The following is a 14,368-nucleotide window of genomic DNA, read 5'->3' as shown; positions in this document are numbered from 1 at the left end:
CCGAGTGGTTCCCTCCAAAGTCTTTTGAAAAATATACTGAATATACTGAAACCAGACATAGAACACAGTGCCCTCTATTCCTGAGCACTGAGTGTGCCAGGACAAAGGAAGCCCCTCAAAGGAATTCCTAGGGGAAGCAGAATGGTTCCTCTGGGAGAACAGTAGCAAGCTGAACCCTGCACAGCTGGAATCCAAACAGAACCTCCGGGGTATAGCTCTGTCTTCACCCTACGTGAATTCCTTCCAAATTCTGACCTGGGGTTTCAGAGTCAGAGGACTAATGAATGGCCATCCTGAAAAAATTGGAGCCTTTATATTCTACCTGCTCAACTAAGCTACAGCTCAGAAAGTTGTTTATCAACAAAAAAGAAATCAATTCGTCCAATTGTTTTCTTCTGCTGAATTAATTTGAATCCACAGATCCTTGATGCTCAGAGTAAAGAAAATGCAGAGTAGGAAGAGAAAATACAGTTCAGTTCAAACCCTACATTTACATCCTCTATGGATACCCATGCTAGTAGTGAAATGTGATTATAATCCACAGGTAAGAGCACAGCCTCCTGAGGTCTTCCTCCTTGGCTAAATACTTATACTGGGAATTAATCAAAGGAAGTTAATTGATATTGATGATTTAAGAGTAAGCAGAGACCCTTAGGCCTGCCTGACCTCTTCCCTTCCCATACAAGACTTATTATTTATCCTAGAAACAGTGTGACTCTCAGTCCCAACTAATTTTCTCATCAGTCATGATTAATTAACCAGATAGACATTCTTTTTTGTATGCAGAACACTTAATACCCACAATTTATTTATTTGAATTTATAAATTTAACTCAGCCAGTTCCACTGGCTTCACACGTGCAGTGAAAATTCTGTTCTTTTGAAAGGTGATTAAGGGCTGAAAAACATAAACAAAACTCTTAGAATCATCTTCAGAGGTATGAAAAACATCATTCCCAATTCAACAACCTGAACATTGAAAGCAGTGATTGTTGTGCAAACTAACTGTATTTAAGGCACATTTAATAACATTGAGAATATTATGATCGGACAAGAACACACGCTGCTTGAACAGCCTTTGCAGCAGAATGCTTTCGGTAGCCACAGTGCTCTGGCTCAGGTTGTGCCCTATTTTAAGCTCGGTATTCAATCTTGCCAAGAGTGGCCACCCCCAGTGGTCACTCAGAAGCACCTGCCCTACACAATGAACTGGACAGGATCCGGCGCTCCAGCCCTTACCGGATGAGGTGCCGCACTGCAGCATCAAACTGCAAAAATATAACCTCCCTTCGAAGGAGGAGTGCCTGGGACACGTGGGCAGGGTCCTGGGGGCTCTGGAGGCTGTCAATCATTTTCTGCAGTTCTTGAAGCTCAGACCCTGGAAGATGGATGACATTTTCATCAGATAGTGTGAGCTACAGGCTACCGTGGCTAACCTAATGAGCCATCATTCACCTCCAAAGCTAACTTTTTACCTAAATGTACTTCTCTTTGTTTGTGAACATGCTAATTATATGTTTTGCAAGACTAGCAAAGTTATATTGTAGAGCCCAAGGTCTGATTTGTCTTCCCTTCCTTCCTTCCTCCCTCAATAAGATAAAAATTTGCTTTGCTTTTCAGAATAAGAACATGCTGTTGAATGAAAGTTTTAAATTTTACAAGGTTATAGCCTCTAGACTGAATAAAAGAATGACAAGGAATGGGAAAATATAGGTCTCAGTAGAGCTGTTAGGGGCTTGAAGTTATTATAGATTACAAACCAGCATTCATTTCCCACAACCATGCCATACAAATCAGCCTCTCTGTCACTGGTTCATTCTCTCACTGGCTCATGGATTAAAGAAGACTCAAGACCATCTAAGGCAAGCAAGAAATATGCACACCTATATGTGTGCATGTGCGCACACACACGCACACACACCTTCTTCTAGGAGATTATCATCATTTTAGGAGGTGTGAGAGATCCTAAACTGACTTGTTTCTTGGATCCTTACTGCAAAAGTGGACTGGACATAAGTAGACTTTCATGTGTTTTGAATGGAAATCTAAGTTAGGGACCTTTTGCAACACTCAGTACTGGGTTGAAGAAAGTGGCCTGGGTATAGATGACTTAATAGCATCTCTATTATTGGCCCAGGAGAGGAGTTAGTCAGAATGGGAGAGCAAAGCAAGAAAATGATGAGTCCTTAGGGAGCACTAGTAGGGTAGTAGGTGGGCCCACACTTCCAGGGCTATTGGAATGTCAGCTGATCTGAAATGTTCGCCAACTCCCAGCGAGGACAGTGATAGCTTTCTAGTTGAGAGGACATCACAGTTATGGGAAGAAGACTATGGAAACTGATCTCTGTGCCTGATATGTAGCCCAAGGCAGAAGACAGATGGGATATTCATGAGGCATTTGCAGAGTTACTCTCTCAATAGCTTGTCCAGTCTTGAGCAGCCTTCTACCCTATCTGGCCTGGCATTGGATTTCTTCCCACATTTCTAGATGAAAGAGGAATTGAGGGAATGGGGAAGCTGTCCATGAGAGCCTGACCAGGGCAGAACCAGGACTGAGAATAGTTGCTAACACTTGTGATATATGCTTTTGGCTTTAGGAAAACATGAGAAGTCCAGATTTCATATCCATTTGATGCTTTACATAGAAGAGAAAAATGGTTTTTAGGTACTTTTCCAGCCGCTGCAAAATTGGACCCAATCACCAAAATTTTTATGACTCCTCTATAAATCTGATGGTCATATCGGACTGAAAAGAAACTTCCTCCAGAAGAGGAGTCATGTTAGAGTGAACTGCACAAGAATTTTGGTGGTGGATGGAAGCCCTATTTAGTGGTAATCAGTGAACCTTATTTGTTCAAGGCCTAGTGGGACGGTCTGCAAGCATTACATGCTGTCAGGTGAAGTAGCAACCAGGGGGGAATGGTTTATAATCCTCTGCCATGACAATGAAAAAGGAATATAAAGTTGTATATATCCCGCGATTAAAGCTCTGTTAAATGTAAAGTGTGTTTGGACAAGGGCTAGAAGGCAGTAAAGGTAAATAAAAATATCTCACTTGTTAGAATGGTTGGATTGCAGGTAATTGTTCTCTTTTCATTATTTCCATTATTGTTTATATACGTGATGTGTGTGCATGTTTATATGATCACTTCCCAGCAAAACTGTTCTGTGTTGATAGGTAGTATTATCATTAAAACACAGATGCAGAGGTGGGGACTACCCTTTCTTTGTTATTAACTGACTTTACCATCCTCATTTAGGCTTCCCTTGTCTCATGGCATCAAGCAGCTGCTTGGTGGGAGGGGAGGTGGCTGGCGGGCAGGGCAGACAGCCTGACTGTGAGGATGGGGCAGATGGTTACCATGTAGTTGTGGTGGGGAGGTTGGGAGGAGACCCTGAGCCAGGAAACATCAGGAAACAAATGAGACTTCCCCAGGAGGGTCTTATTTGGGAAATCAGAGAGAGAGAGAGAAGTGGGGGCAGGGGGAGGGGTGAGGTGGAAATCATAGTGGCCCTGTCTCCATGTGAATACTCAGAGCCAGCACACTTTGTTCTCAGCTTGTCTCTAGAGTTCCTGAAACTCTAAGTTTAGTGGACAGTATTTGGGCTTTAATTGGCCTCCTAAACCTTTACAAGGAAATCACAGTGTAAACTCCCACAGGCTGATTACATCCTCTGCTGACTCCAAAGGGAGTTGCTGACTTTCAGGGAAGGAAAGGATTGGGCAGATCCACAGAGCTGGTGCACAGTGTCTAAGAGCTGCTTTCTCAGTCAAATGGCAGGGCCAAAGCTGAGATCTGGAGGGTCCCCTTAAAAATTATTTTAAAGCATATGAGCCCACAAAAGTCAAACTCCAAATAGCTTGGCAATAGCCAAGAGGAGGTGGGCAAGGATATGAACAGACCCATCTCTTTTCACCTTAGCTCTCCTTGTCTCCTCTGGGAAGCAGGCCAGGAACTGAGCAACCTAGGCTTTTTAAAAAGATGATTATCACAGAGTGGGATTTTTCTTTTTTTAGTTCAGTTTGCTCTTTATCTATTTTCAGCAGAGTATGCAAAACTTTGCACATTCTCCCTGGAGCACAAATGTTTTTGCTGGCAACATGACAGGGTGCATGCCTCTAATTGCACACCTTGGAAAGCCTGGGCCCCACATGTTTCAATGGTTTCTGGTTCATAAGCATATAAATAGTAAGAAACCAATTTCCTTCATCCTGAATTCCAGGTCCTCAACAATTTGGCCTCATTTCCTACTGTTCCTCAGTATCACACCAGTAGGTACGCCATTCTCTGGACTAGCCATGTGCAGTCTGCCTGTCACCTTTGCCAGAGTCCTTTTCTTGTCTTACCAGGACCATCCCTCCTAGCCTTCTCCATTGATTCTAGTGAGGGCAAGTACCCCCCACGTCACCTTCCCCACAGGCTCCGCCCTCCCAGCTGCTGTAGAAGTTCCTATGCAGCCTCTATGGAAAGATGACTCTGGCTCTATCTAGGCTTCTATCTCATCTCCGTGTGTCTCAAGGACAGGGATGGCATTCTTTCTCCTGTCCCTCATCTAAAGCCCGGTCCCCATACCCTCCCCAAATCTAGCAGCTCCTCTAAGAGTGTCTTAGTTTATTTTCTGAGTAAACCCCTTTTATAACAGTCCCCGAATTAGTAAAAGGAAAGGCTCTAAGCATGCTTTGGAACTTCTTTCTTCTCTTGATTCTTACATGGAAGATTTGCTAGTAGTTTTGCAATCTCATTAGCCTGTGAAAATTCTGTGTTTTCTGCTGAGTCAGCGTCAATCCATCCCTTCTTCATGCTGCCTGTCCTCAGATACAGGCATCAATCTTCCTCCAGGATCACCACTCATACGCTCCCCTAGGGTCTCCTATCTGAATGTTTACAGATTCCTTCCATGCTCATTAGCGCAATGCAAATCTACCAGCAAACAAATCAGGGTCTCCCACAAACATATTTCCTTTATACACTGGCCAGAGAGGAATAGATTCAGAGTATATTACACTTGTTTGAAGACCACTAGGTTAGAATAGGCATATTATTAGCTCATTTTGTTGGCTCTTCTCATCCTTTAAAATCCTTGGCTACATGGGGTTAAGCATCTGACTTCGGCTCAGGTCATGATCTCATGGTTCATGGGTTTGAATGAACCCGTGCGGCAGGCTCTGTGCTGACAGCTCAGAGCCTGGAGCCTGCTTCAGATTCTGTGTCTCCCTCTCTCTTTGCCCCTCTCCTGCTCGTGCTCTCTCTCAGTCTCTCAAAAATAAATAAACGTCAAAAAATATTAAAATCCTTGGCTACTCTGTTACAATATGTTATCACATTTACATTAACTAATGACATAATTTGGGAGTCAAATTATTAAAATAACAAGATCAGTTTCCCTACTTTTGATTAACCCAGCTTACTAAGCATTTCAGAGTCTTTAATTTACCTTGTGCATTTATCTTAGAACTTAGTGCTTAGTTAGGGTTTATGGATTAGCACTTGGCAAATAAAACTAAAGCTTCAATCATTCTTACTTCAGGACCATCAGGCTACTGTCAGCTCACAGAGGACTGTCTGCAAGAATTCTTGACAATAAATGCTTGGTTCTGACCTTGCCATGTTAGCTCACATAGGCCAGAAAGGGAATGAAATAAAACTATTGTGCAGTAGGGGGATGTACATTCTTGTAGAAATTTTACAGAGATTTTAATCCACAGAACATCTCCATGAAACAGGTATTATCATCCCCATTTTATAGATGGACAAAGATCCACAGAATAAAATGTCCAGCTTCCAGTAACCAAGTGGCCAATACAGGGTAAAAAGCCAGGCTTGCCACTCTTGACTTGCTTTACCTTGTGGATTAGCCTATAAATGTGGAATTAATTAGTTTGGAGACACTATATTATGATGTTTTGCCCTTTGCCCTTCTTCTCACTGTCATTTATGAAAAAATATTTTAGTTCTGTCTTTCCAAGTATTAAGAGCTTCATATTAATTAACTAGATGGGAGAAATCTTTTTACAATGTGTGAGCATATCAAGTTATCACATTGTACATTTTAAATAGCTTACAATTTTATTTGCCAATTATACTGCAGTAAAGTTGGGGCGGTGGGGGTGCAGGAAGAGCTTCATAGAATTTCAAGCGAATATTGAAGGTGATTTGAATCACCTTTAATCACTTACCAATGCCCTCAGTTCCTCCCCAGTCACCTTTCAAAGGGTTAGCACTTAGAGGAAATTTAAAACATGTTGAGCAATTTCCAAGTTTAGCAAAACTGAAAAGGTAGGCCACAATGTCATGGAGAGGGGCTATCAGCTGTAGAGTTAGCTTTAAGGCTTGAAAAGCTGCCTGTGGGTATAACCAACACAAAGAAATATTAAGAAGTTTCTAAGACACATATAAAAATATATGAGCATTGATGGGGATAATATCTTTGAATAAGAATATTGGTTAAACATTTTCACGATATAATATAGGATAATAATTACAGGTTAATATCTAAAAAACAGAACAACAAAACTATTCATGAACCAGGGTATATGCCTTTGGACAAGGTAAGTCCTGGAGTGAGGCATTTAAAGCAATATGTTTCTCTTTGTTTAAAACCACAGTGACCATAAACACAGCACAATGTGTTTGTATGACCACTGATAGGTTACGAGGATCACAAATAAATTCCTAGCAGGAACCCATATTCAGACAACATTGCCCTGAGGGAATACCTATAAGCAAAGCATAGATATTTTTCAATGTATTTTAAACATGCCACCTAAACCCTGGATCTTAAATATTAATGTTCAAGTGAAGAAAAAGTAGAAACGTATGATCTAACTGAAAGAAGGTAGTATTTTTATGTATATCTCAAAAACACATAAAATTCTTCAGTGAAAGAAAGAGTGGTTGTATTTTTAATTATTTGAGGAACCTCCATACTGTTTTCCATCATGGATGTATCAACTTACATTCCCATTCACAGTATACAAGTGTTCCCTTTTCTTCACATCCTTGATAACACTTGGTGGTCTCTTGTGTTTTGACAATGGCCCTCCTAACAGGTGTGAGGTGATCTCTCATTGTGGTTTTGATTTGCATCTCTCTGATGAGTAGTGCTGTTGAGCACCTTTTCATATGCCTATTGGCCATGTGTAGGTCTTCTTTGGAAAAATATCTATTCAGGGCCTCTGCCCATTTTAAAATCAGATTTTATTGTTGTTTAGTTGTGGAGTTCCTTACATATTTTAGGTACTACCCCCTTATCAGATACATAGTTTGCAAATATTTCTCCCATTCTGTAAGTTGCCTTTTATTTTTGTTATTTCCTTTGTTAAGCAGAAGCTTTTTAGTTTGGGGGTAGTTCTGCTTATTTATTTTTGCTTTTGTTGCCCATGCTTTTGGTGTTATATCCAAAAAGTCATCACCAAGACCAATGTCAAGGAGCTTTTCCCATTCTCCTCCGAGAGTTTCTGATGTTATTTTTAGTCTCTAATCCACTTCAACTTAATTTTTGTGAGAGGTGAAAGATTTTGTGAGGGGTCCAGTTTCATTCTTTGGCATGTACAACTACTATATGATCCTCTCACTTCTGGGTATGTATCCAAAATCAGTATCTCAAAAGAGATTACTACACTCTCATGTCTATTGCGGCATTGCTCATAATAGCCAAGCTATGGAAATAATGGAAGTGCCCAGTGGATGGATAAATGGATAAAAAAAATGTGAAACACACACATGCGTGTGCGCACACACACACACACAGAGAAATATTATTCAGACATGAACAAAAAAAGAAACCCTGCCATTTGCAACAACATGGATGAACCTGGAGAATATTATGGTAAGTAAAATAAGCCAGATAGGAAAGACACATATGGTACAATGTCACTTATATATGGAATCTAAAAAAACAAGAAGTTGAGCTCATAGAAATGTGGTTACCAAGGGGTAGGAAATGGATGGGTGTTGGTCAAAGGGTACAAATTTTCAGTTAGAAGATGAATAAATTCTGAGGATCTAATGTACAGCATTGTACCTAGAGTTAATAATAATGTATTGCATATCTGGAAGTTGTTAGCAGAGTAGGTAAGTATTCTTACCACATACAAAAGAAGGTAACTATGTGAGGTGATTGGTATGTTCATTAATTATGGTAATCATTTCACATTGTACACATATGTCATATTGTACACTTTATTTTTTTTTAACGTTTTTTTTTATTTTTTATTTTTGAGACAGAGAGAGACAGAGCATGAATGGGGGAGGGGCAGAGAGAGGGAGACACAGAATCGGAAACAGGCTCCAGGCTCTGAGCCATCAGCCCAGAGCCTGACGCCGGGCTCGAACTCACGGACCGCGAGATCGTGACCTGAGCGGAAGTCGGCCGCTTAACCGACTGAGCCACCCAGGCGCCCCTCATATTGTACACTTTAAATATATACAATTTATTTATTAGTTATATCTCAATAAAGCTGGGGTATGGGGAAAGAAAGGGTAAGAAACCTAGGTTGTTAAATAGGTGTTCACTTACATAGAAAAATTAGAATGTTTCCAAATTGCCATTTTTCAACACTGTACTTAGTAAATACATGAGTGCCCTGTGCATTTCTAGATCTACTCCTTTTTTTTTTTAATGGTTACCAGTAAGATAGGCACACAGAACAACCCCTCAAAAAATAGGCTGATTACCAGGATTGTGATCTCGACCTGTCATTAGCTTCAGGACATCAGAGTGGCGTTTTCATGAAGGGTTTGGGAGGAAATTGAGGATTAATAAGGAATGTGGGAAGCTTGAATTGTGTTCATTAATGACCAGGGAGAAACAGAACTCAGAAAATAATAAGGCCTAAGAGAAATAATAATAAAGCAGGCAAGAATATTGGGGGGCTGTGTGAAGATTTCAGTTATTAGATATCCCTGGAAAAAAAACAAGAGATGTTCTCTGAAATTGATGTGCTTATTAACCACAAGACATTAAAAAACAAAAAAAACCAACAACAACAAAACAAAAAACTCAGCCAGTTTTCATTCTGGTACACATAAAAAAAAAAAATACAAACCTTTTCTGGCAGAGTTTTGAACATAACCAGCACTTCAGAAGGATGGGGTATGAACCATAAATTGAGGAAGACTTTCCCGTCAGCAGACAGCAAACATCGTGGCCGGGGCTGAAAACTCCTGCAGCATTATAAGAAAGTTTGGGTAGGCACAGTATTTCTCTCTAAAAAAGAGGTGGCCCCAGCGTGAACTATTTATATCACTGCCCTTCAGCCGCAGCGCCAGAGTCTGGATTGTGGTGACACATGAGCCGGGCGTCGGAGCCTGGGCCAGCAGGCCTCCCTTCCAGGCCGCTCACAGGTGGCCCTGGCTATAAATAACTGTGGAGAAGAGCAGTGGGGCTGCTTTTAGACTCAGCTGTGCTGGCGGAAGGAGTGGGCACGGAGCGAGGGAGAGGTGAGGTAAGAAAGCAAAGGGAGAACTGAATTAGGTGGCTAACACCATTCTAGGCGCTATATGTTTTCTCACTTAATTCTTATGACAACCTTGGAATGTACCTCTTTTGTTCTTTTACAGATGAGGAAACGGAGGCACTCTGAGATCTTGCCTGTCCAGCTCCTAAGAGATGAAGTTTGAGATTTAAATGCAGATCTGTCCAGGTCTAGAATCCAGGCTCTAGAGACCAGCCTCTATTTTCCTCCCTAGCCTGCCATGTTTTTTGCCAGGTTCTCCAGACTCTTGCCTTCTTTTCCTTCTTTTCCCTCTGTGCTCTCCTCTTCCTCCGAATACCTTATTATTTGTAGGCAGCAGTATAGCTGTCTCTTTGTTGCAGGTTTATGTACAAACACATAATTCACGTATGTCTGGTTTAAGAATTTACACAAGCCCAGCTACCTACTACCTGGCCTGAGGAATAGAATGTCGCCAGCTCCTTTGATGGCCCTCTGAGAAATCACCATCCTGAATTTTACATTAACCAATGCTAGCTTTTCCTTGTAGTTTTACCACAGGTGGATAAACCATTAAAAGATTATCTTGTTGGGTTTTGCCTGTTTTCGACCTTCATACCAATGGAAGCTCGTGATCTTTGTATTATACCCACTGGAGGAAGCTGGCATCTTGACTTGGTTTCTATATCATCTCGGGACTTAAGTGGCCCACTGTAACAGAGGGTGGGGTGAGGGAGCGGTTTCCCATTTGAATGGATTCGATGCCTTTATGTCTGTGTTCATCTGGTGTGAAAATGGTGCTATGGGCAGTTAACAGGTGTGGGTTCTAGCATCAGAGGACCCCATTTTGAGACCAACTTCCATCACCCACAGCTGTGTGGCCTTAGATGAATTACCATCTGAGTCTTTTCATACATAAAATGGGGATAATGATTCCTAACTCACAGGATTGGTGTAAGGAATACTTTTTTTAAGTACCAAAAAACAAACTAAAGATAAAAAAGAGTGCCAAGCATGTGAAAAGTATTTTATAAATTGTGAGGTGCTATACAAAGTTTGTTATCATAATTTATATTATAACATAAAGTTTGTCTAGCAAAGTGGCCAAGGCTGGGTGGGGAGCAAGGGATGCTTATGGCCTGGTAGAGGGACACATAGGAACCCCCAGGGTTATTTGTCAAGAAGTAGGAACCTGTCCATGCTAATGAGAGGATGTCGTAGAATTGAGGGTGACAGGGAAAGGCCAGAGACTAGTGCCACCTCAGGCCTGTCTTGGTTATGCTAGACAAGGCAGTCCTCACAGACAGACAGACAGCGGAAGGAGGTGTGCAGTGGGTGTGGAGCCCCCACCCTCACATCGTTCCCTGCCCAGGGCCCCTGGGGTCCACCTCAGCCTTCTACTCTCCCCCTAGTCCTGGACAGCTGTGTTCACTCTTCTGGCCAAAACCACCATCTATTTGCCAGTGACATCTGACTTCTCATTTGCACACCTGGTCCCCTCCACAGCTCCAGGCTTCCAACTTGCTTCCTTTTGGCTGGCAGTGCTTCAGGTCATCTCAAGCAAAAAAAAAAAAAGCAAGAACTGAACTCCTTACCCTCTTCCACCCCAGTCCTGTGTCTCCTCCCATGTTAAAAGAACCACAACCCCCAGTCCCCAAAACCAGAAATCAAGGAGTCATTTTTAGACCCTCCCTCCTCCTTTACTCCTCAGGTCCTACTGATTTCATGATCCCCTCATACTTGTACCCGGTTTTCATTCCCACTTCCATTGTCGATAGCAAGGACTCTCAGTGGGAGGGTCTCACCTTCTATGGGACATTTTGGAAACCATAGGGGTGGTTTTTGGCTCTTGTTACCGTTTCTGGGTCACTGGGAGAGATTCAGATGACCCCTTCCACTTACTGAAGTAAAATGTAATTCATTTTACCTGAGGGCTGAATGTTTTCAATATCAAACGTTCTGAGTATGAGACTTTTAAAATCATTACAACTCTACGTGAGGTGAATCATTGGCTTTAAACCTACCTTTCAAGTCTCAGGGTTTTAATCAGGTAATTTGAAGCTTGGGAACAAAGGATGGTGTTAGTTTGGAGAATTTCCCTTATTTCAGCAACCACAAAGTCAGACTATCCTGTCCTGCAGCAGATCAAAGCCAGTGTAATCCAGTCTTATCTCTATTGTTCAGTTCACAATGTCCAAAGGTGCCCCAAAGAAACATCGAATATCAACAATACAAAGTCACCAGGCCTGTGGCTGAGCACACAGAGGTTGCAGGCCAAGGGGCTGGCAGCAGCAGCATGGCTGAACCAGTCCTTAGCCTCTGAGGAGCATATAGATCCCAGGAGCTGCAGGGCCCTCTTCCAAGTGTTATCCTGAATTTCTCATCCACTATGTCCTTCCATTTTCACCCCTGCCTGCAGCTGAGGAAGGGCAGAGAGAGTAGCAGGAAGTTTTGGTTCCAAAGTTCAGGAGTTTAGCCTGGTTTTCAGCCCTACAAGGAGGATTCCTCCCCTTACTGGTAGATGACCCATCAATTCCCCAGCCTGCCAGTTCCTTGACCTGCTCAATATCATCCCCCTTAAACTTAATTCTCCTTTAGCCACTCACTTGGGGGCCACATTCCAGACCTTGTCATTACTTGGGACCACATCACCTCCAAAGACTTAAACTCAACATCCTAAGTTCCCATATCAACCTTTTATCCCTGTTTTTTCACTCACTCACTCTCAATAAACCTCCTTTATCCCCCCAACATATGCTCTGTGATGTCATCCAGCCCTTTGGTACTTCCCTCAGCCCTTCCATCTGTCAGTTCCATTTTGAATTCGCTCCCTTCCCTGCCCAGACTGGGTCTTGCGGTCAAGCACAGGAAACTTCCAGTCTCTACTTCTTTGTACTCACTACCCAGCTACCTAGCAAAAGCCCAGCTCTGAATCCCACCAGCTATTATGCTTTCTGCTTCTAGTTGCATTCTGCTGAGCACAGCTGGAGGAGATCATACCACTAATTGCACTGATACAACAACAAGTAAATGGTTTCCAGCCTGAACAGTGTCACCCCAGGACAACCCTTATTCTTTCTTTTGATCAGCTTTTATGCCCATTTCCTTTTCTAATAATTCCAAGTCTTCTTTCAGCCTCATACCAAACTCCTGCCAGCAGATGATGACAAGGTCTGTTATTACCTAATTGAGTTAAAGGCTACTTGCTGGAACCCCCGCTACTTCCTGTGGGCCCCTCCCCACCCCCCATCCTCCCGTCAAAGGTGGAGGTACACACCTGGCATATGAAATGAAGGCAGCCACTGCCCTCAAGGTTCTTACATTTCTGAGGCAGCTAGATATGCAAGCATGATTTATGATAGAAGCATGGTGTAATGGAAGTACAGTTGACCCTTAAACAACACAGGGGTTAGGGGTTCTGACCCACCTCAAAGGTGAAAATCTGTGCACAGCTTTGCTCCAAAACTTAACTACCAATAGCCTATTATTGATCAGAAACCTCACTGATACATCAACAGTCAATGAACACATATTGTGTATGTCATATGTATTATATACTATATTTTTATAACAAAGGAAGCGAAAGAAAAAATGTTAAGGAAATCATAAAGAAGAGGAAATACATTTATAGCGCTCTAATATATTTATTAAAAATCCATGTATAGGGGTGCCTGGGTGGCTCAGTTGGTTGAACGGCCAACTTCGGCTCAGGTCATGATTTCGCGGTCCATGAGTTCGAGCCCCACGTCGGGCTCTGTGCTGACAGCTCAGAGCCTGGAGCCTGTTTCAGATTCTGTGTCTCCCTCTCTCTGACCCTCCCCCGTTCATGCTCTGTCTCTCTCTGTCTCAAAAATAAATAAACATTAAAAAAAAATTTTAAAAATCCATGTATAACTGGACCCTTGCATTCAAACTTGTGTTGTTCAAGGGTCAACTGTATAAGAAAGTGCAGTGAACATCCAGAATAGGAAGTATCTGAGACCTAGTGGGAGATTATTGGACGAATTCACAGCTGAGGCTTCTGAGCTGTGATTCATTATCTCCCTCTCCACATTTCTTCTTCTTTTTTTTTAAAAAAATTTTTTTTTTAACGTTTATTTATTTTTGAGACAGAGAGAGACAGAGCATGAATGGGGGAGGGTCAGAGAGAGGGAGACACAGAATCCGAAACAGGCTCCAGGCTCTGAGCTGTCAGCACAGAACCCGACGCGGGGCTAGAACTCACGGACCGCAAGATCATGACCTGAGCCGAAGTCGGCCGCTTAACCAACTGAGCTACCCAGGCGCCCCCCCACATTTCTTCTTCTTAATGGCACTGCCATTTTTTCCCCACTTAAAGAAATTGTGGCAAAATATACATAACATAAAATTGGTCATTGTAACCATTTTTAAGGGTACAGTTCAGTGGCATTAAGTACATTCACGTTGTTGTGTGACTGTCATCACCATCATCTTCAGAACTTTTTTCTATCCTCCAAAATGGCAACTCTGTACCAATTAAATAATAATTGTACTGCCGTCTTTTTTTTTTTTTTTTTTTTTACCCAAGTCAGAGACTCTGGGTGACACCCTAGATTCCTCCTTTTCCTTTAGCCTCCCATAAATCCAGCACCTGGCCAACTGATTTCACCTCCTAAACATCTCCTGTCTGTACAGTGTCAGTAGCTTGCTCCCCTTCTTCCTGTTGTTGAAAGACAAACACCAGACTTCTGGATCTTGCCCATTGTTCTGTACATTTTACTTCCCATTGCTCATCCTCACATACCCTGGGTGGGAGCCACTCAAGAGTCCACCTCTCTGTGCTTTCTCCTAGCTTGAACTGAAGTTCTTTTCCTTGTCCACTTGAAACACCAACCACCCTTTAAGACCCAGGTTTAGTATCCCCTTTTCCCTGCAGCCTGCCTTGCTCCCCATCCCCACCTCCCCAATCCTT

General features: G+C 42.4%; 1 protein-coding gene and 1 long non-coding RNA gene across 7 annotated transcripts in view; one reads left to right on the top strand and one right to left on the bottom strand.

Moving 5' to 3' along the window:
* The window catches only part of LOC131514658 (uncharacterized), a 180,199-nt gene that overhangs the window by 62,439 nt on the left and 103,392 nt on the right, over window positions 1-14,368 (bottom strand). For all 6 annotated transcript variants that reach the window (XM_058734897.1, XM_058734895.1, XM_058734898.1 and 3 more), the window contains 3 exons: window positions 9,049-9,166; window positions 6,178-6,343; window positions 1,239-1,377 (listed from right to left, as the gene is read on the bottom strand). In XM_058734897.1, the coding sequence (XP_058590880.1) occupies window positions 1,239-1,377; window positions 6,178-6,343; window positions 9,049-9,166 (423 nt within the window). The remainder of the gene's footprint in view (window positions 1-1,238; window positions 1,378-6,177; window positions 6,344-9,048; window positions 9,167-14,368) is intronic.
* Window positions 9,302-10,029, top strand: LOC131514668 (uncharacterized). The gene is made up of 2 exons (XR_009263199.1): window positions 9,302-9,447; window positions 9,563-10,029. It is a non-coding gene; the product is annotated as an uncharacterized LOC131514668 (long non-coding RNA).

This window comes from Neofelis nebulosa, chromosome 6 (genome assembly GCF_028018385.1).
Source record: "Neofelis nebulosa isolate mNeoNeb1 chromosome 6, mNeoNeb1.pri, whole genome shotgun sequence".
NCBI classification, from domain to species: Eukaryota; Metazoa; Chordata; class Mammalia; order Carnivora; family Felidae; genus Neofelis; species Neofelis nebulosa.
The sequence above is the reverse complement of the archived record's forward strand: the minus strand, read 5'-3'. Positions and strand labels throughout refer to the sequence as shown.